Genomic DNA, 12,201 nt, shown 5'->3' with positions numbered 1-12,201 from the left:
TAGAGACATTGTTGTGTTCTCCCAATTTTGAACCGCGGATATAAAACTCCATAGCATGATTGTGACGTTGACAGCATCATGATTATATCGGCTCAATAAATATACCGGAAACTACAGCAGAATTGTTAGCAAGGTTGTTAATATCACCAAACGGAGATGTCTGCATGGAAACTGCATAGCTGGAATGCTGAATTAGTACGAAAGCAAAGGAGACCATACTTCAGGTTCTCACGATCCGTCATATCCAAGAATGCAGTCGCGCCGAGGTCTCTACTTTCGAGGCCCCCCTCCATCTGAGCCTGGATTCGATCACGCTTTTTGTTCTCCCACCGGAGAAGAAGACCAAGGATCGTGATGAGAACAGCCTCGATCAAGTGTGATACAATCATCGACCAAATTCCGAGCGAGTAAGTGGGTCTAACAGATAGAGTTAGTCATATATGGGTACTTTCATAGTGCCATAATAATGCAGAAGAGGAGAGGTTTGAATTTAGACTCACGATTGAGCTGTCTTGTAGAAGAATGGACCGGCAATATTACCAGTGCAATACCCGAGGAAGAGCACGGCATTGGTGACGACCTTTTTAGTATGACCTAGTATAGGAATGAGTCAGCTCAAGAAGTGCCAAGCTCACTGCCCTTCCACTGAGAGTACCTACCCGCTGTGTTTGCAACCTGCATGCTCAAGACAAGCACAAAGGCAGCATTGTATGGACCTGTGAGATAGTAGCAAATTAGCCGGCCGACGCGTTGATGGACTGGGACAAATCGGAGGCCGAAGGCGCCAGCCAGGTTGGGCATTAGGAAAATCAACACGAAGAGACAGCGGCGGTTCTCGAAACGATCGTTCAGATAAACACAAGCCAGGATGGAGAGAGAAATGATGACTCCGTATGGGATCTTTTCATGCCGGTATGTTAGTCTCTCACTGGAATACAGAGATTAAATTCGAACCAACCTGCATAAGGGTCGTGACCAGTGTCGAGAACCCAAAGCCTTTAATAATGATGGTTCCAAAGTTGGATATACCACCGTTGGGAATGTTGCCTGCAGGCCGAGTATCTGTTAGCGTAGAACGGGCCGAGCTCACAAGAGGTTGTCATACAGACAACACCCAGAATGAAGAACATGTAAAGCTTATAGTCCTTAAAAGCCTCGACGATCTGGTAGGGTTTCAGGTGCTTGTTCTCGACGCCGGTCTGATTCTCCCGAATACGATCGACGGCAGTACGTCGCTCTCTCTTGCTGAGACCACGCGCCGTGACAGGCGAATCGGGCAGAAAGATGAACATGATGATCCCCCAGGTAGCACACAGTGCACCACTATACCGGAGTTAGGTAATTGAGCATCGTTTAGCGAGGACGACGTCTTACATGACGATAAATTCGTATTTCCAGGAGGCAAGAGCACCTCGGATATGGCCAATGCCGTAACCAAGCAGACCGCCCAGGGCAATCCCGAGGCCATTCGCAGTGTACCAGAGACCAATTCGAACGGGCTGTTCCCGACGAGTATACCACATACTGGTAATGAGCATAAACGCCGGGTCAGCACATGCTTCGGCAGCTCCACCAAGTGCACGAAGGACAGCGAGTGTTTCAAAACTGTTGCATGCGGCTTGGATCATGAGAAACACGCCCCTATGATAGATGTCAACGACAGCGGATCATGATCGAAATTAGTTCCTATCACCCACCACATAAAAATATTCACACCCAGATATTTTCCTGGCATTCAATTATTAGAATGTCTCTCTGCTCAGGAGAATATCTCGTAGGACAATACCGATCGGAAGGCGCTGCATGAGGAAATTGGTCGGGAACGCCCAGGCTAGGAACCCAAAATAGAAGATGCTGCTCAGCCAGTTATACTCGGTACCATGTAACTTGAGATCATCACGAATGCCAAAAATGGCAGCATAGCTCAATGTCGTCTGTTCCGTTGCAGCATCATTTGTCAGAGACTTTCTGTCGGCGTGGCTAGAACTCATGTGTAAAAGACCGACCTTGTCAATGTAGAAGAACGCATAGCAAACCGCCAAATAGGGCAAGATCATGAAGTCAATCTTCCACAATATTCTTCTCGCTTCCACCGGGTCGACTTCCTCATGGAGCTCGTCTGGATCGTCGAATAATGCCATGGCCGTATCGCCGTCGGCGGCCTTGACGGACTTCCATTTCGAGTACGCTTGGCTGCTCTCCGCGTGCGTGATCGTGGGCTCGTCCACAATATCGGCTTTTGAGCCATGGGCTAGCTCTGCAGTACGGGCGTCTGTCATTTCTGATGCTTGGTGATCGATACTCACATAGATATTGAAAGGAATAGAGGGTCGAAGAACAGGAAGGGAAGCGAATTGCCGGTATTTAAGAGTTCGCGGCAATCAGAGGAGCCAGGCTCGAGAAATTATTTCGTGAGCCCCTCAGCGAGGTTCACTCTTCAAGCTTCCTGTTGCAGCGCGACGCCGCCTGGGCTTGCCCAGCTTTCCCTCGACGCTGCATGACTTCACTTGCGGACAAACCATCCCAATTCTCCGCAAGACAAAAAGCTTAATGCGCCGCGTAGAATGCGGGGAAGATGCATCTTCCTCGCGCCAGCACGGAAAGGTCGTATTGCTGGCAGATCTGGCGCACACCATAGCCTGCATGGGCTTGGCTGACGAGATGCATAATCGGAGGCCCGCCGCGATTCTTGTTGGGATGAGGATGTCAGGCGCCGGCTCGCGCACTGCTCAGACTTCTCTAGGGCCCAGAAATGCAGCCATTCGCCCCGCTGGACTCACAGAAAGACAGATGGGATGGTGAGAATCGACCGTCGGACCAAGTCCGATAGGTCGGGGATTTTGCCGCTGGCCACGGCACGGTAGCAGCGTATATGTCTCGGGTTCTCTGTAGGGTGATGATAGGCTCGGCAGGTCTCGAAAAGACATAGAAAATGCACGGACTGGATATTAATGGTGCATGGGTCGATACAGCTTGTCCTGGAATGGACACACAGGGCGTGGGGGTCGCGGGGAATCCAAGCCTGGGGTTGCGATGCGATACGATGCTCAACACGGCCACTGACGGAGAGGATCCACTGGAGCACGCCGTGATGCGCACATGCAAAAGTAAAATGGGCATTGCTGTTGACCAGCACGAAAGCGTGGAGTTGGGGAGTTCAGGAGCTTCTTTTCTTTGTTGAGTCGACGCAGTCGTGTCGTATTTCCAACTCCCTACCAGGTGTCCCCCTACTGAAGTTTGTTTCTCCCTTAACACCTGGCAGTCGAAGAGTCATCCCAAAGTGATTGTACCCAGCGGTGGTGCAGGTGACGTTGCATCCATGAAGCTCGGTGACGACCAGGCCACCAATTAGACGCGTGAATATATCGAGTTGATAAATCCAGGCTCGCCAAAATCCTAGCATTTGGGGCCTCAGAAAGGCGACGCCACAGAAAAGGGAGAAGGTGATCACGACGGGTTGAGTGTGAGGTGAGTTGCAAGTCGTGAGTCGCAAGTGGTGGACTGAACCCGTGACTGACTGCTTCAAGTGCTTCAACTGCCGAGTTCACCGCGCCTCATTCGATCTCAACAAGGTTGTGTGCGAACCCTCAGCGTGGTCTCCTTTGATATCGATTTGGCACTCCTGCCCTCAACCGGTCTACAAGAGTCCCAGGGACCTTTTGCTGAAGATACACGGGCATGGCCAGAGTGTTCGGTACCCCCTTCGATTATACGTTCTGGTCTTCAAGGCCTGTTTAAGTGGTTAGAACTTGGGTTTGGGACACATCTGGCTACGAGTGACAGATCGGTGAAAGGTGGTTGAACGCCCATGTGTATACGAGTCAATCCGATCCATCTTCAGAGGATAAGATATCCACTGCAGCAGTGCTTCGCAGTCCCACAGCCAAGCTTTGGACCTGCGATCTCTCCTCGAGCTACTTCTATCACTCGAGTGGTTTGAACTGTCTCTGATGACGAAAAAAGCACTTATGGCTCCCCTTCGCTAGCCAAGAAACTCCACGAATGCCGCTCGAACCGCGATAATGCTGCATAGTAGCCTGGCCCACACCTTTTCATGGTTCGAAGGAACTGAATCCCAGTCAGGTTACAATGATCGAAGCGCTTACAAAGTGGAGAAGGGGCTCCGGCTCCCTGGTCGCGGAATGTGAATCATTCCCGATATCGTTCCTGTCGACGCGGAGTGTTCCTCTCACAATATCTGGCATGTCCAACTTTGACTCCTGATCACGTCTACACAAAAGCGTCGGGGGCTCTCCGACTCTGTAGAGAAACTGCTCGACACTGCTGCGCCATTGAATTGTGGCTGGGAACACCCCCCAAATCTTGAAACGTACCTTTGCTCAAGCGGCCGAGAACCCCTGTTGGCGCGGTGCACCAATGCATGAGCCAGCGCCATCGCAGGTAGCGAACGCCCAACTTCCCCCAATCACCTTTGGCTTGGATTAGTACTCGCAGCATATTGGGATTCCACACTGGTTCTCATGACCCAGGAGGTGAGACTAGCTCGCGAAACTGGTATCGTGCCTTCTGTTTCTTGCATGCGGTGGGACTGGACGAGGAAGTCCCTCGATGATGAGCGCAGAGAAATGGCGGTGCAGGAAGGCTTAGACCTCGGAGCTATGGGCTAAAAGCCCCTCTCTGGACTGAGTCGGGTCACTCGGAAGCCTGAAACCTTCATCTTTACTCTTCCTGCGCGCTTCCTTTCTGTGCCTACTCATTCCAGTCCTATTGAGTGGTACATCCAACGTTGAAAATCAATAGGGCCCCATCATGGCTCTCAGTAATGTGGCCGGGGGAACCTTTGATGACCTGTCCAGCTTGATAGATGGTGTATTCTGCGAGGCCACCCTTCGATGTGCTCTCAAAGATATCCGGAGGACACGCAAACCCTGTGGTAACAAGATTAAGAGGGAGAATCTTGGCGCCCTGAAGGTCTTGTTTGATGACCTCTTCACTTTGCTCAACGAGTCCACGGCATATTTCCAAACCACCAAGGTAGTCCACACGCTGCTAGGTCGTATCGCTGAAAATTCCTTTTGTCACCGTCATCACGACAGCAACAAAAACGAGGCAAGAACGCAATGGGACGAAGAGTTAAACGATGCTGACCAGAGGAGAATGCTCCTGCTGTCTATGAGTCAGTATTTGGAAAAGGAGGTGCCGGCCGTATCTCTTCCAAGCCCAACCTCCTTGTTTCAGTCTCTGCAGAAAGTCGACTGTGGAGAATATGAAGTGGCCGAGAAAATCAGAGACATCTTGGTAGCGGACCTCAGTCCCACGGAACAAAATGACGGATACATCTATGCGATCTATCATCCCGAAGAGCAGGGCATGATCAAAATTGGCTTCAGTAAGAAACTGCCTGACCGAGGGCGATTCGCGGCCCACGAGAATTGCTACCCGGGATTCAAATGCATTACCACCAAATTGCTCCGCAATGCTCGTCGCTATGAGAAAGTGATCTTGGCCGAATTCGGCAGAGAGCACTACCAGCTCAAGGAACCCTGTTCGAAGTGCAACCACTCCCACCAAGAGTGGCTCCGCGTTGATCTGGAGAGACTCCAGCAGAGTCTGGATAAGTGGATCGAGTTTAGTGAACAAGAGCCTTATGACGAGATGGGCCGCCTGAAGGACGATTTGCGTCTTCCCAGCCCATCACTTGCTCGTTTCCGCGATCCCGACGATCGACTATCTGCAGATTCATACGCCGACTCGACTCCCACGAAGAAGAGAAGCTCTCGTCGAACTTCACAAGGTACCAAAACGCCGTCTCGGTCTCCCCGTCACCCTAGAAATGCTACACCCCGTCCCATCCCTCAAGAGGATGAGGCATCTTCGGAGATTTCAGTAGGTAGTGCGTATATGGAAGAAGGATCCCGCTCCTGGCTGTCTTTCCTGGCCTCGAGGCTTGAGATGATGGCATTTACTGAAGTGACGGTGCGGTCGACGGAGGTATCATTTGTTCATGAGGACTCTTGTTGACAAGATACTTCTATTTGTGCTTCACTGAGACCTGGATGTTGTGAACTGAATTTGCATTGCATATACGTTTGAATGCACTCATGAATAGAATCATCATGATAGTAGATGTGAGAGCATATGGGACAGTGTACTAACGCTCAAGGGTCCATGCACCAGGCAGGGGATTGTATTTCAATCCACTAATTCAGACAGCTCACTGGCACTCTCAATCGCTGAATATCGAACGAGTGGCTGGTCGCAATCTGCTAGATGGCCTTTCGAAGCGACCTCGGCACTCATGGCAGCCTTACAGTCGGGTAGTCTTTTGGTCTCTCCCGAACTGGCCGGGCTCTTTATATTCGGCCTCATCCCCCTTTTGCTTCTATAGTAATGTCCATCGCTTCAGGTCCGGTAATGTGGGATGGCAGCTATATGCAAGACAATCGCGTGGATCCCATTTGAATGGTGTGGATGCGCAGTGATGGACGTCGTATGTGCTAGAGCCTCTGCTTGTGCGTAAGCCATTCCGAATCGAACTTGCCCGACTTTGTATTGTCGAGGATGGCTAATACATGATCCGGATTCTCATTTAGTCCAGCATTCGTAAAGTTGTAAATCTTCCCGACGATCCAAGTAGCGCCATTGGGGCAAACACGCCGAGGCATGGATGACAGCCAGCCACGGCACCCGGGAAACAAATGAGATCCTCCGGCACATTAGCTGCCCAGTTCACATTGCACAACTGTCTCAGCTTCTCACTAGTAGGGGTAATTGCTGCGTACAATGGCTGGGATCGAAACGAGGTTCACCATCTCCGGGGCTTTATGGAAGAAAACTTGTCCATAATGGGGATTGGCAGCATCAGTACAGTATCATGCGTGAATTAAAATGCTGACTTGGTAGACCTGTAGACAAGAGGAAATTAGGCAGGTACGAGTGACTCTTTTTAGTTCCGGTCGCTATTGCGGTCTCGATCAACTAACGACTGCCAAGTGTGTATTTTAAGACATGATAATATTGGCTCATCATCTATAATCCTAAAAAGATATACTGAATCTCATTATAGATTTAATGAGGATAGTGATCTCCCATTTGAACACGGATAGGGTGGGAAGCTAAACGTCATCTTCCTGCAATATGACTATAGATGCTTTTGATCTGCACTTTGGGATTGCTATGCTCAACAAGCAGTAATCAGCATGACTCTGTAGTATTCCGCTGCACGGATCTCGTCAATCTCCGAGTGAGAATAATAGTCTGTGCAACAGGTACACTCTTCTGCCACTGACTCCGGGGCATGGGACTGCATATGAGCAACTCCGCGTAACTGAAAGCCATAATGTCCTTTGCAATCCGGGGATACTTGATATAAGATCCATTCCCTGACTGTTCTAGTTAATTAGACACTATGGGAAGGGAACGGACCGTCATCCGATGTTTTCCTTGAATCATTGAGAAGAGCCCAGATAGCATCAGAGCTTCCCTGAATGACACGGACACCTCTCGCTCTCAGACATCCCTTCTCTCACCACACTCGCTCTGTGTGACTTGATCCGTCTGTGAAATCTGCTGTTTTCAGCAGGATTTGAGAAAGCAAACTTGCTCAGTTAATGGGGGTGGACGAAGATCAGCACCCTTATACGGAGGCTCAGCCCAAAGAGTGAACCTGGAGGGTAACCATGTTCCTGGCTGTATATCCACACAACGGTGTATCAGAGCTATATCCTGAAAGAGATCCGATGCTTGTTCCTAGTTGTAATGCATCTGCATTTCCACGGATTCCAAATCCCCCCAGTGACCCCAGTGACTCTCAGTCGTCTCTTTGCCGCCATTATGGATCTTCTACCCATTCGGCCAGATATCGGGATTCGGGAGAAATCAATTTCGAGAACAGAATGCCGAAGACCAACACCGGAGGAACTCGTCGACCTCGCCATTGAAAACCATATCACCCGTCTGACCAAACGCGCTCTCGTTGGTGGCGACGAGTCATTCTTCGTCGCAGACCTGGGCAGAGTGACCCGGCAACATCAACGCTGGACGCAGAATCTGCCGGGGATACGTCCATACTATGGTATGTATCGTCAACCAGATCGGTGCTGTCATCTGAACGAAGACTCACCCCATCTCCATCAGCGGTGAAATGCAATTCCGACCGCACGCTGTTGAAACTCCTCGCCGACCTCGGCACGGGCTTCGACTGCGCCTCTGTCGAGGAGATCCGCGCCGTGCTCAGCATCGGGGTCGATCCGGCTCGCATCCTCTTCGCGAATCCGTGCAAGGCGGCTGCGTCGCTGGTGTTCGCTCGCCGCGTGGGCGTGCTGCGGACGACGTTTGATAATCTCGACGAGCTGGATACTATCAAGAGATATATGCCGGACGCCCAGCTGCTCTTGCGGATCTACGCCAACGATGACAGTGCGATCATCCGCCTGGGCGAGAAGTTTGGCGCCCATCTCGATGCGACAGGGCCCTTGCTATCGCGGGCTTGGGAGTTGGGGCTCACCGTCACGGGCGTTAGCTTCCACGTTGGTAAGATTGTGGCTTTCTTCCCCCAGATTGCTCGAGACACTGAAGGACTGATGAGTAGGGACTGGCGCGAGAAACCCAACTTCCTTCTGCAGGGCCATTCGACACGCGCGGATTGTATTCTTCCAGGCGGTGCAAGTAGGATTCAAGCCCAGCATTCTGGATATTGGAGGCGGGTTCCAGGATAGCACTTTCGAAGATACCGCGGCGTGGATTCGCGACGCGATCCAGGCGGAGTTTCCCGCTGATGTGACTGTAGTCGCGGAGCCAGGAAGATTCTTTGCTCGCAATGCTTTCACGCTTGTGTGTCGAGTCATCGCCCGCCGACGACAAATTGGCAGTGCGGCTTCGACGGGAGTTCCAGACATGCTATACCAGAACGATGGTATATATGGAAACTTCATGAACGTCATCATGGAAAAGGAGATCATGGTCCCGCAATTGGTGGCTTTCAAGAATACAAATTGGTCCCTTGAAAACGATAACTCGACAACGCACGCTACAAGGACATCCCGATACTCAATATGGGGCCCAACCTGCGATAGCGTCGACTGCGTGGTTCGGGAAGCGACGTTCAAGCATGAAGTCAAGATAGGAGATTGGTTGAAGTATGAGAACATGGGTGGTAGGTATTCGATATGGATTCCTTTTCACCGGCCTTTTCTGGATCTGCTGTTGACGTCGGGCAGCTTATACAACTACCACGGCGACCCAGTTCAACGGTTTTAGTAGCTCGCACGATGTCCTATATGTGAACAGTGAGTTATTATCAGAGTATTAGTTGGGCCCATGGCATGTCCCTTAGCCTGGCATGAGGTGGTCGACAGACAAAAAAATGACGTTTTTCGCAATTTTCGAGAACTACACTCCACTCCTTGAATTCGAAGCTTGGAATTGTAGAAGGGAAGCCCACAGGTGACCAGTAGGGATGGGATCTTCCCGATTTGAATTCACAGCATCTATCACCAAGAATCATCTAACTGGACCGAAAACCAAACTCGAACGCCATCCAATTCAACGGTCTGGGGAAATGGGAATAAGAAGGGATCAAACTCAATTGAAAGATAACTGTTAGGTTGAACAGCATTCACCACGATCAAATGGCTAGTAACGAGTGGACAAGACGAAGGCAAGTGGATATCAATCATAAGAAACGTGACAGGACCATGGGGCCTCAAGAAACGGAGAGAAGACAAGAAGATTGCAGCAGAGATGTAATGAGACGGGGCACATCCCAGCCAGCACAGATGAACATGCCTTAACCAAAGTCCAATTGTTTATACCTTCTCCGTTCCCGTCATCTGGACGTCCTCCCGAGGAACCGTCTCAGACGAAAGGGGACGCTTGACGTCCATGCCGTACGGCGCAGAAGGTAGATTTTGTTTCTCTGCATCCGGCGCAGAGCTGGGGTTGGGGCGTTTTCGGCCAAGCCGTTCACACCAGTGTTCGGCACTTACCAGAGTGTCGTTCACCACACCACTCACTTGGCCCAAAATGTCCAGGCCTTCATTTGCCAGCACCAAGATCCGATGCGCACCGACAGTCGCATCTGACGATGCCGCGGGCGCATCAGGCGGTGGCTGGGATGTACTGGCCATTTGGAATCGGTGTGGAAGTGATGTCAGGTGGCGTCGGACCAGGTGACGCGCATTCTCTGGCAATGCGCCTCCGGCATATTTGGAGACGACATCCACAACCTGCTTCAACGTGGAAAGGACATCCTCCTTGACGGCTTGAATGCGCTGCGTCAAGAGCGATGCATTATCTGGACTATGGGGCCGTCCGCCCTCGACGTCTCGGTTCTGGGACCGTTGCGTCTTGTGATTTTCCCATTCGGTCAGGGCATTCTGGAGGGCCACGATAGCTCTACCAAGCCGTCCATTCGCCCAGCGGAGCCAGGTCAAGCAATACTGTAGACTGCGCAGTGACTCCTCACTCATTGCGACACCAAGTCCTGAGGTCGAAATGACCAGACGGCTCTGCCACGTAGGCGGGGTCTGTCGCCCCGGCTTCTCCTCATAGCGGGGTGATATCATATCATCGTATGGCGGCAATGTCTCCGTCACGGAGAGGTTTGAGGGACTCCGTGTCTGCGACTGATCTGCAACCTCGTCAAGTCCTTTCTCTGCGTCTACCATCGACGGCATGGCGTCCCCGTTCACCTTGCGCCGTTTGTTGGTATGCTTCGAGTCCTGCGAAGATTCACGGCGCTGCAAGGCCCAGCGCAGACCACTCTCGACTCCGGTTTTCCGGCCGACTGTGCCGACGGTATTTGCGACAGGCGATCCGATATTGCGCTCAATAAACTCGGCACCAGATTTGAAGCGTGCCGAGTATGATTTGGAGGTGGTGTATGCCGAGACAGAGCCGTTGATGGCGGAGGAGATCAGTGGGTGAGAGGAGGTCAGCAACGAGAGAAGAGGCTCAGTCTGCGGAGAGCCCCGCGACACGGCCGGAATTGTCTGCCGCGAAGCTCGAGGCGACTGTCCGTAGTCTGCGGAACAAACAATTAGCCGAGCTGCAAGTTTTCCCCGCACCTCCCATCCTCAACAGGAAACGAGCATCCAGTGAGAGCAATGTATATGGCCAGAGTTGAGGCCAGGGCGAGGACGAGACCTACCAGAACGAAGACCTTCCAGTGCCTGCGCGGCCTCGAGATCATCCATGGAAAGCACACTCGTGGCTCGACGGGTACGCTCGTCAGCGGGATAGGGCTCGTCCATCACGGCGGCAAGAGCATTCTGACGGGGGGCGGGCGTGGCCGATGGAGCAGGAGATGGGTATGAAGAAGTCGAAACTGTCGAGGCAGCGACGGCGCCCACACTGCGATCCGGCGCATCCATGGATAAATGAGGAAGGTGAGATGCGCTTTTCACGTGAAGCTCGCCGGGTCGAGGGCGCTTATGTAACACGCGCCCATCCATCCATGGATGGATGGATGAACCATGGATGAATGGATGGATTCTTCTTCACATGTCGCCCCAATTCCGGCGCCGAAAGGATGCTCGCTTTCTCTTGACTCTCGAGTTGTATGTGTATATACACATTCCTATTGCATTTCTAGTTATGCTTGTGCGTATTGTCACTACGAACCCCTCGACTCCAACCCTGGACTCGATCCAACTCCCCGAACATTCGAACCCACGTCCGGGGGCGCCAATATGCATCTGAAATATGCATCGGAGACTCTCCGGAACACCTGGCAACCGTCGACAAGCCGGAAGACAGTGTCCCGTATGCATCACATGCCCCCAAATGCTGAAACTCGCCAGGAAGAGATCTGATCTCGCCGAAACGAGTCAAGAACGGGCCCCAATAACAAACCCACCTGGGCCTTGGCTCATGAGAGCCGAGTATTCCACGATCGCCGTCAGCATTACGAGTCCTCAGCACTACCGTGGTTGGGGTTCGTGCGATGACCGCCCCCTCTCTGGCATTCGTTGGTTAGGATACGCACACGTACTACATACACCAGTACATACATCATCCGATGTACAGACATGTGAAGTGTGGGCCCAGCAGCGACCGTATGGGGTCTAGTTGCGAGTCTGTTTGACAAGTGCCGTTTAGCCTGATCGCCATAGCCGAAAGGTCCATCGAGCACTGCCGATCTGTGTCCATTGGCTTGTGGACGTCTCAGAGGGCTTCGAATGTGAGGAGTCGCTAGAAAGGGTATCTTATTTTTACAGATTCGCGAGATATTCACAGGTC

At 51.8% G+C, this 12,201-nt stretch overlaps 4 protein-coding genes across 4 annotated transcripts; 2 read left to right on the top strand and 2 right to left on the bottom strand.

The window, feature by feature from the left end:
* Positions 1–143: 143 nt before the first annotated feature.
* On the bottom strand, positions 144–2,279 carry N7459_007893 (putative MFS allantoate transporter; the record flags this gene model as incomplete). Its single annotated transcript, XM_056947061.1, has 8 exons — positions 144–417; positions 501–594; positions 660–900; positions 959–1,047; positions 1,106–1,323; positions 1,375–1,641; positions 1,698–1,728; positions 1,787–2,279. The coding sequence occupies 8 exons, from the start codon at positions 2,277–2,279 to the stop codon at positions 144–146; spliced, it is 1,707 nt and encodes a 568-aa protein (XP_056796571.1).
* A 2,491-nt stretch (positions 2,280–4,770) lies between these two features.
* Positions 4,771–5,982, top strand: N7459_007892 (GIY-YIG nuclease family protein; the record flags this gene model as incomplete). The annotated part of the gene is made up of 1 exon (XM_056947060.1): positions 4,771–5,982. The coding sequence occupies one exon, from the start codon at positions 4,771–4,773 to the stop codon at positions 5,980–5,982; it is 1,212 nt and encodes a 403-aa protein (XP_056796570.1).
* Positions 5,983–7,794: 1,812 nt separating this feature from the next.
* On the top strand, positions 7,795–9,271 carry N7459_007891 (type III PLP-dependent enzyme; the record flags this gene model as incomplete). Its single annotated transcript, XM_056947059.1, has 4 exons — positions 7,795–8,035; positions 8,098–8,493; positions 8,552–9,115; positions 9,180–9,271. The coding sequence occupies 4 exons, from the start codon at positions 7,795–7,797 to the stop codon at positions 9,269–9,271; spliced, it is 1,293 nt and encodes a 430-aa protein (XP_056796569.1).
* Positions 9,272–9,767: 496 nt separating this feature from the next.
* N7459_007890 (putative clock controled protein (Ccg-8)) lies at positions 9,768–11,333 on the bottom strand (the record flags this gene model as incomplete). The annotated part of the gene is made up of 2 exons (XM_056947058.1): positions 9,768–10,984; positions 11,111–11,333. 2 exons carry the CDS (start codon positions 11,331–11,333, stop codon positions 9,768–9,770), a joined length of 1,440 nt encoding a protein of 479 aa, XP_056796568.1.
* Positions 11,334–12,201: the final 868 nt, after the last annotated feature.

The sequence above is a fragment of the Penicillium hispanicum genome (assembly GCF_028827665.1).
Source record: "Penicillium hispanicum strain IBT 35686 chromosome Unknown utg000007l_segment0_segment0, whole genome shotgun sequence".
NCBI classification, from domain to species: domain Eukaryota; kingdom Fungi; phylum Ascomycota; class Eurotiomycetes; order Eurotiales; family Aspergillaceae; genus Penicillium; species Penicillium hispanicum.
This window is presented reverse-complemented; position numbering and strand designations above follow the sequence as displayed.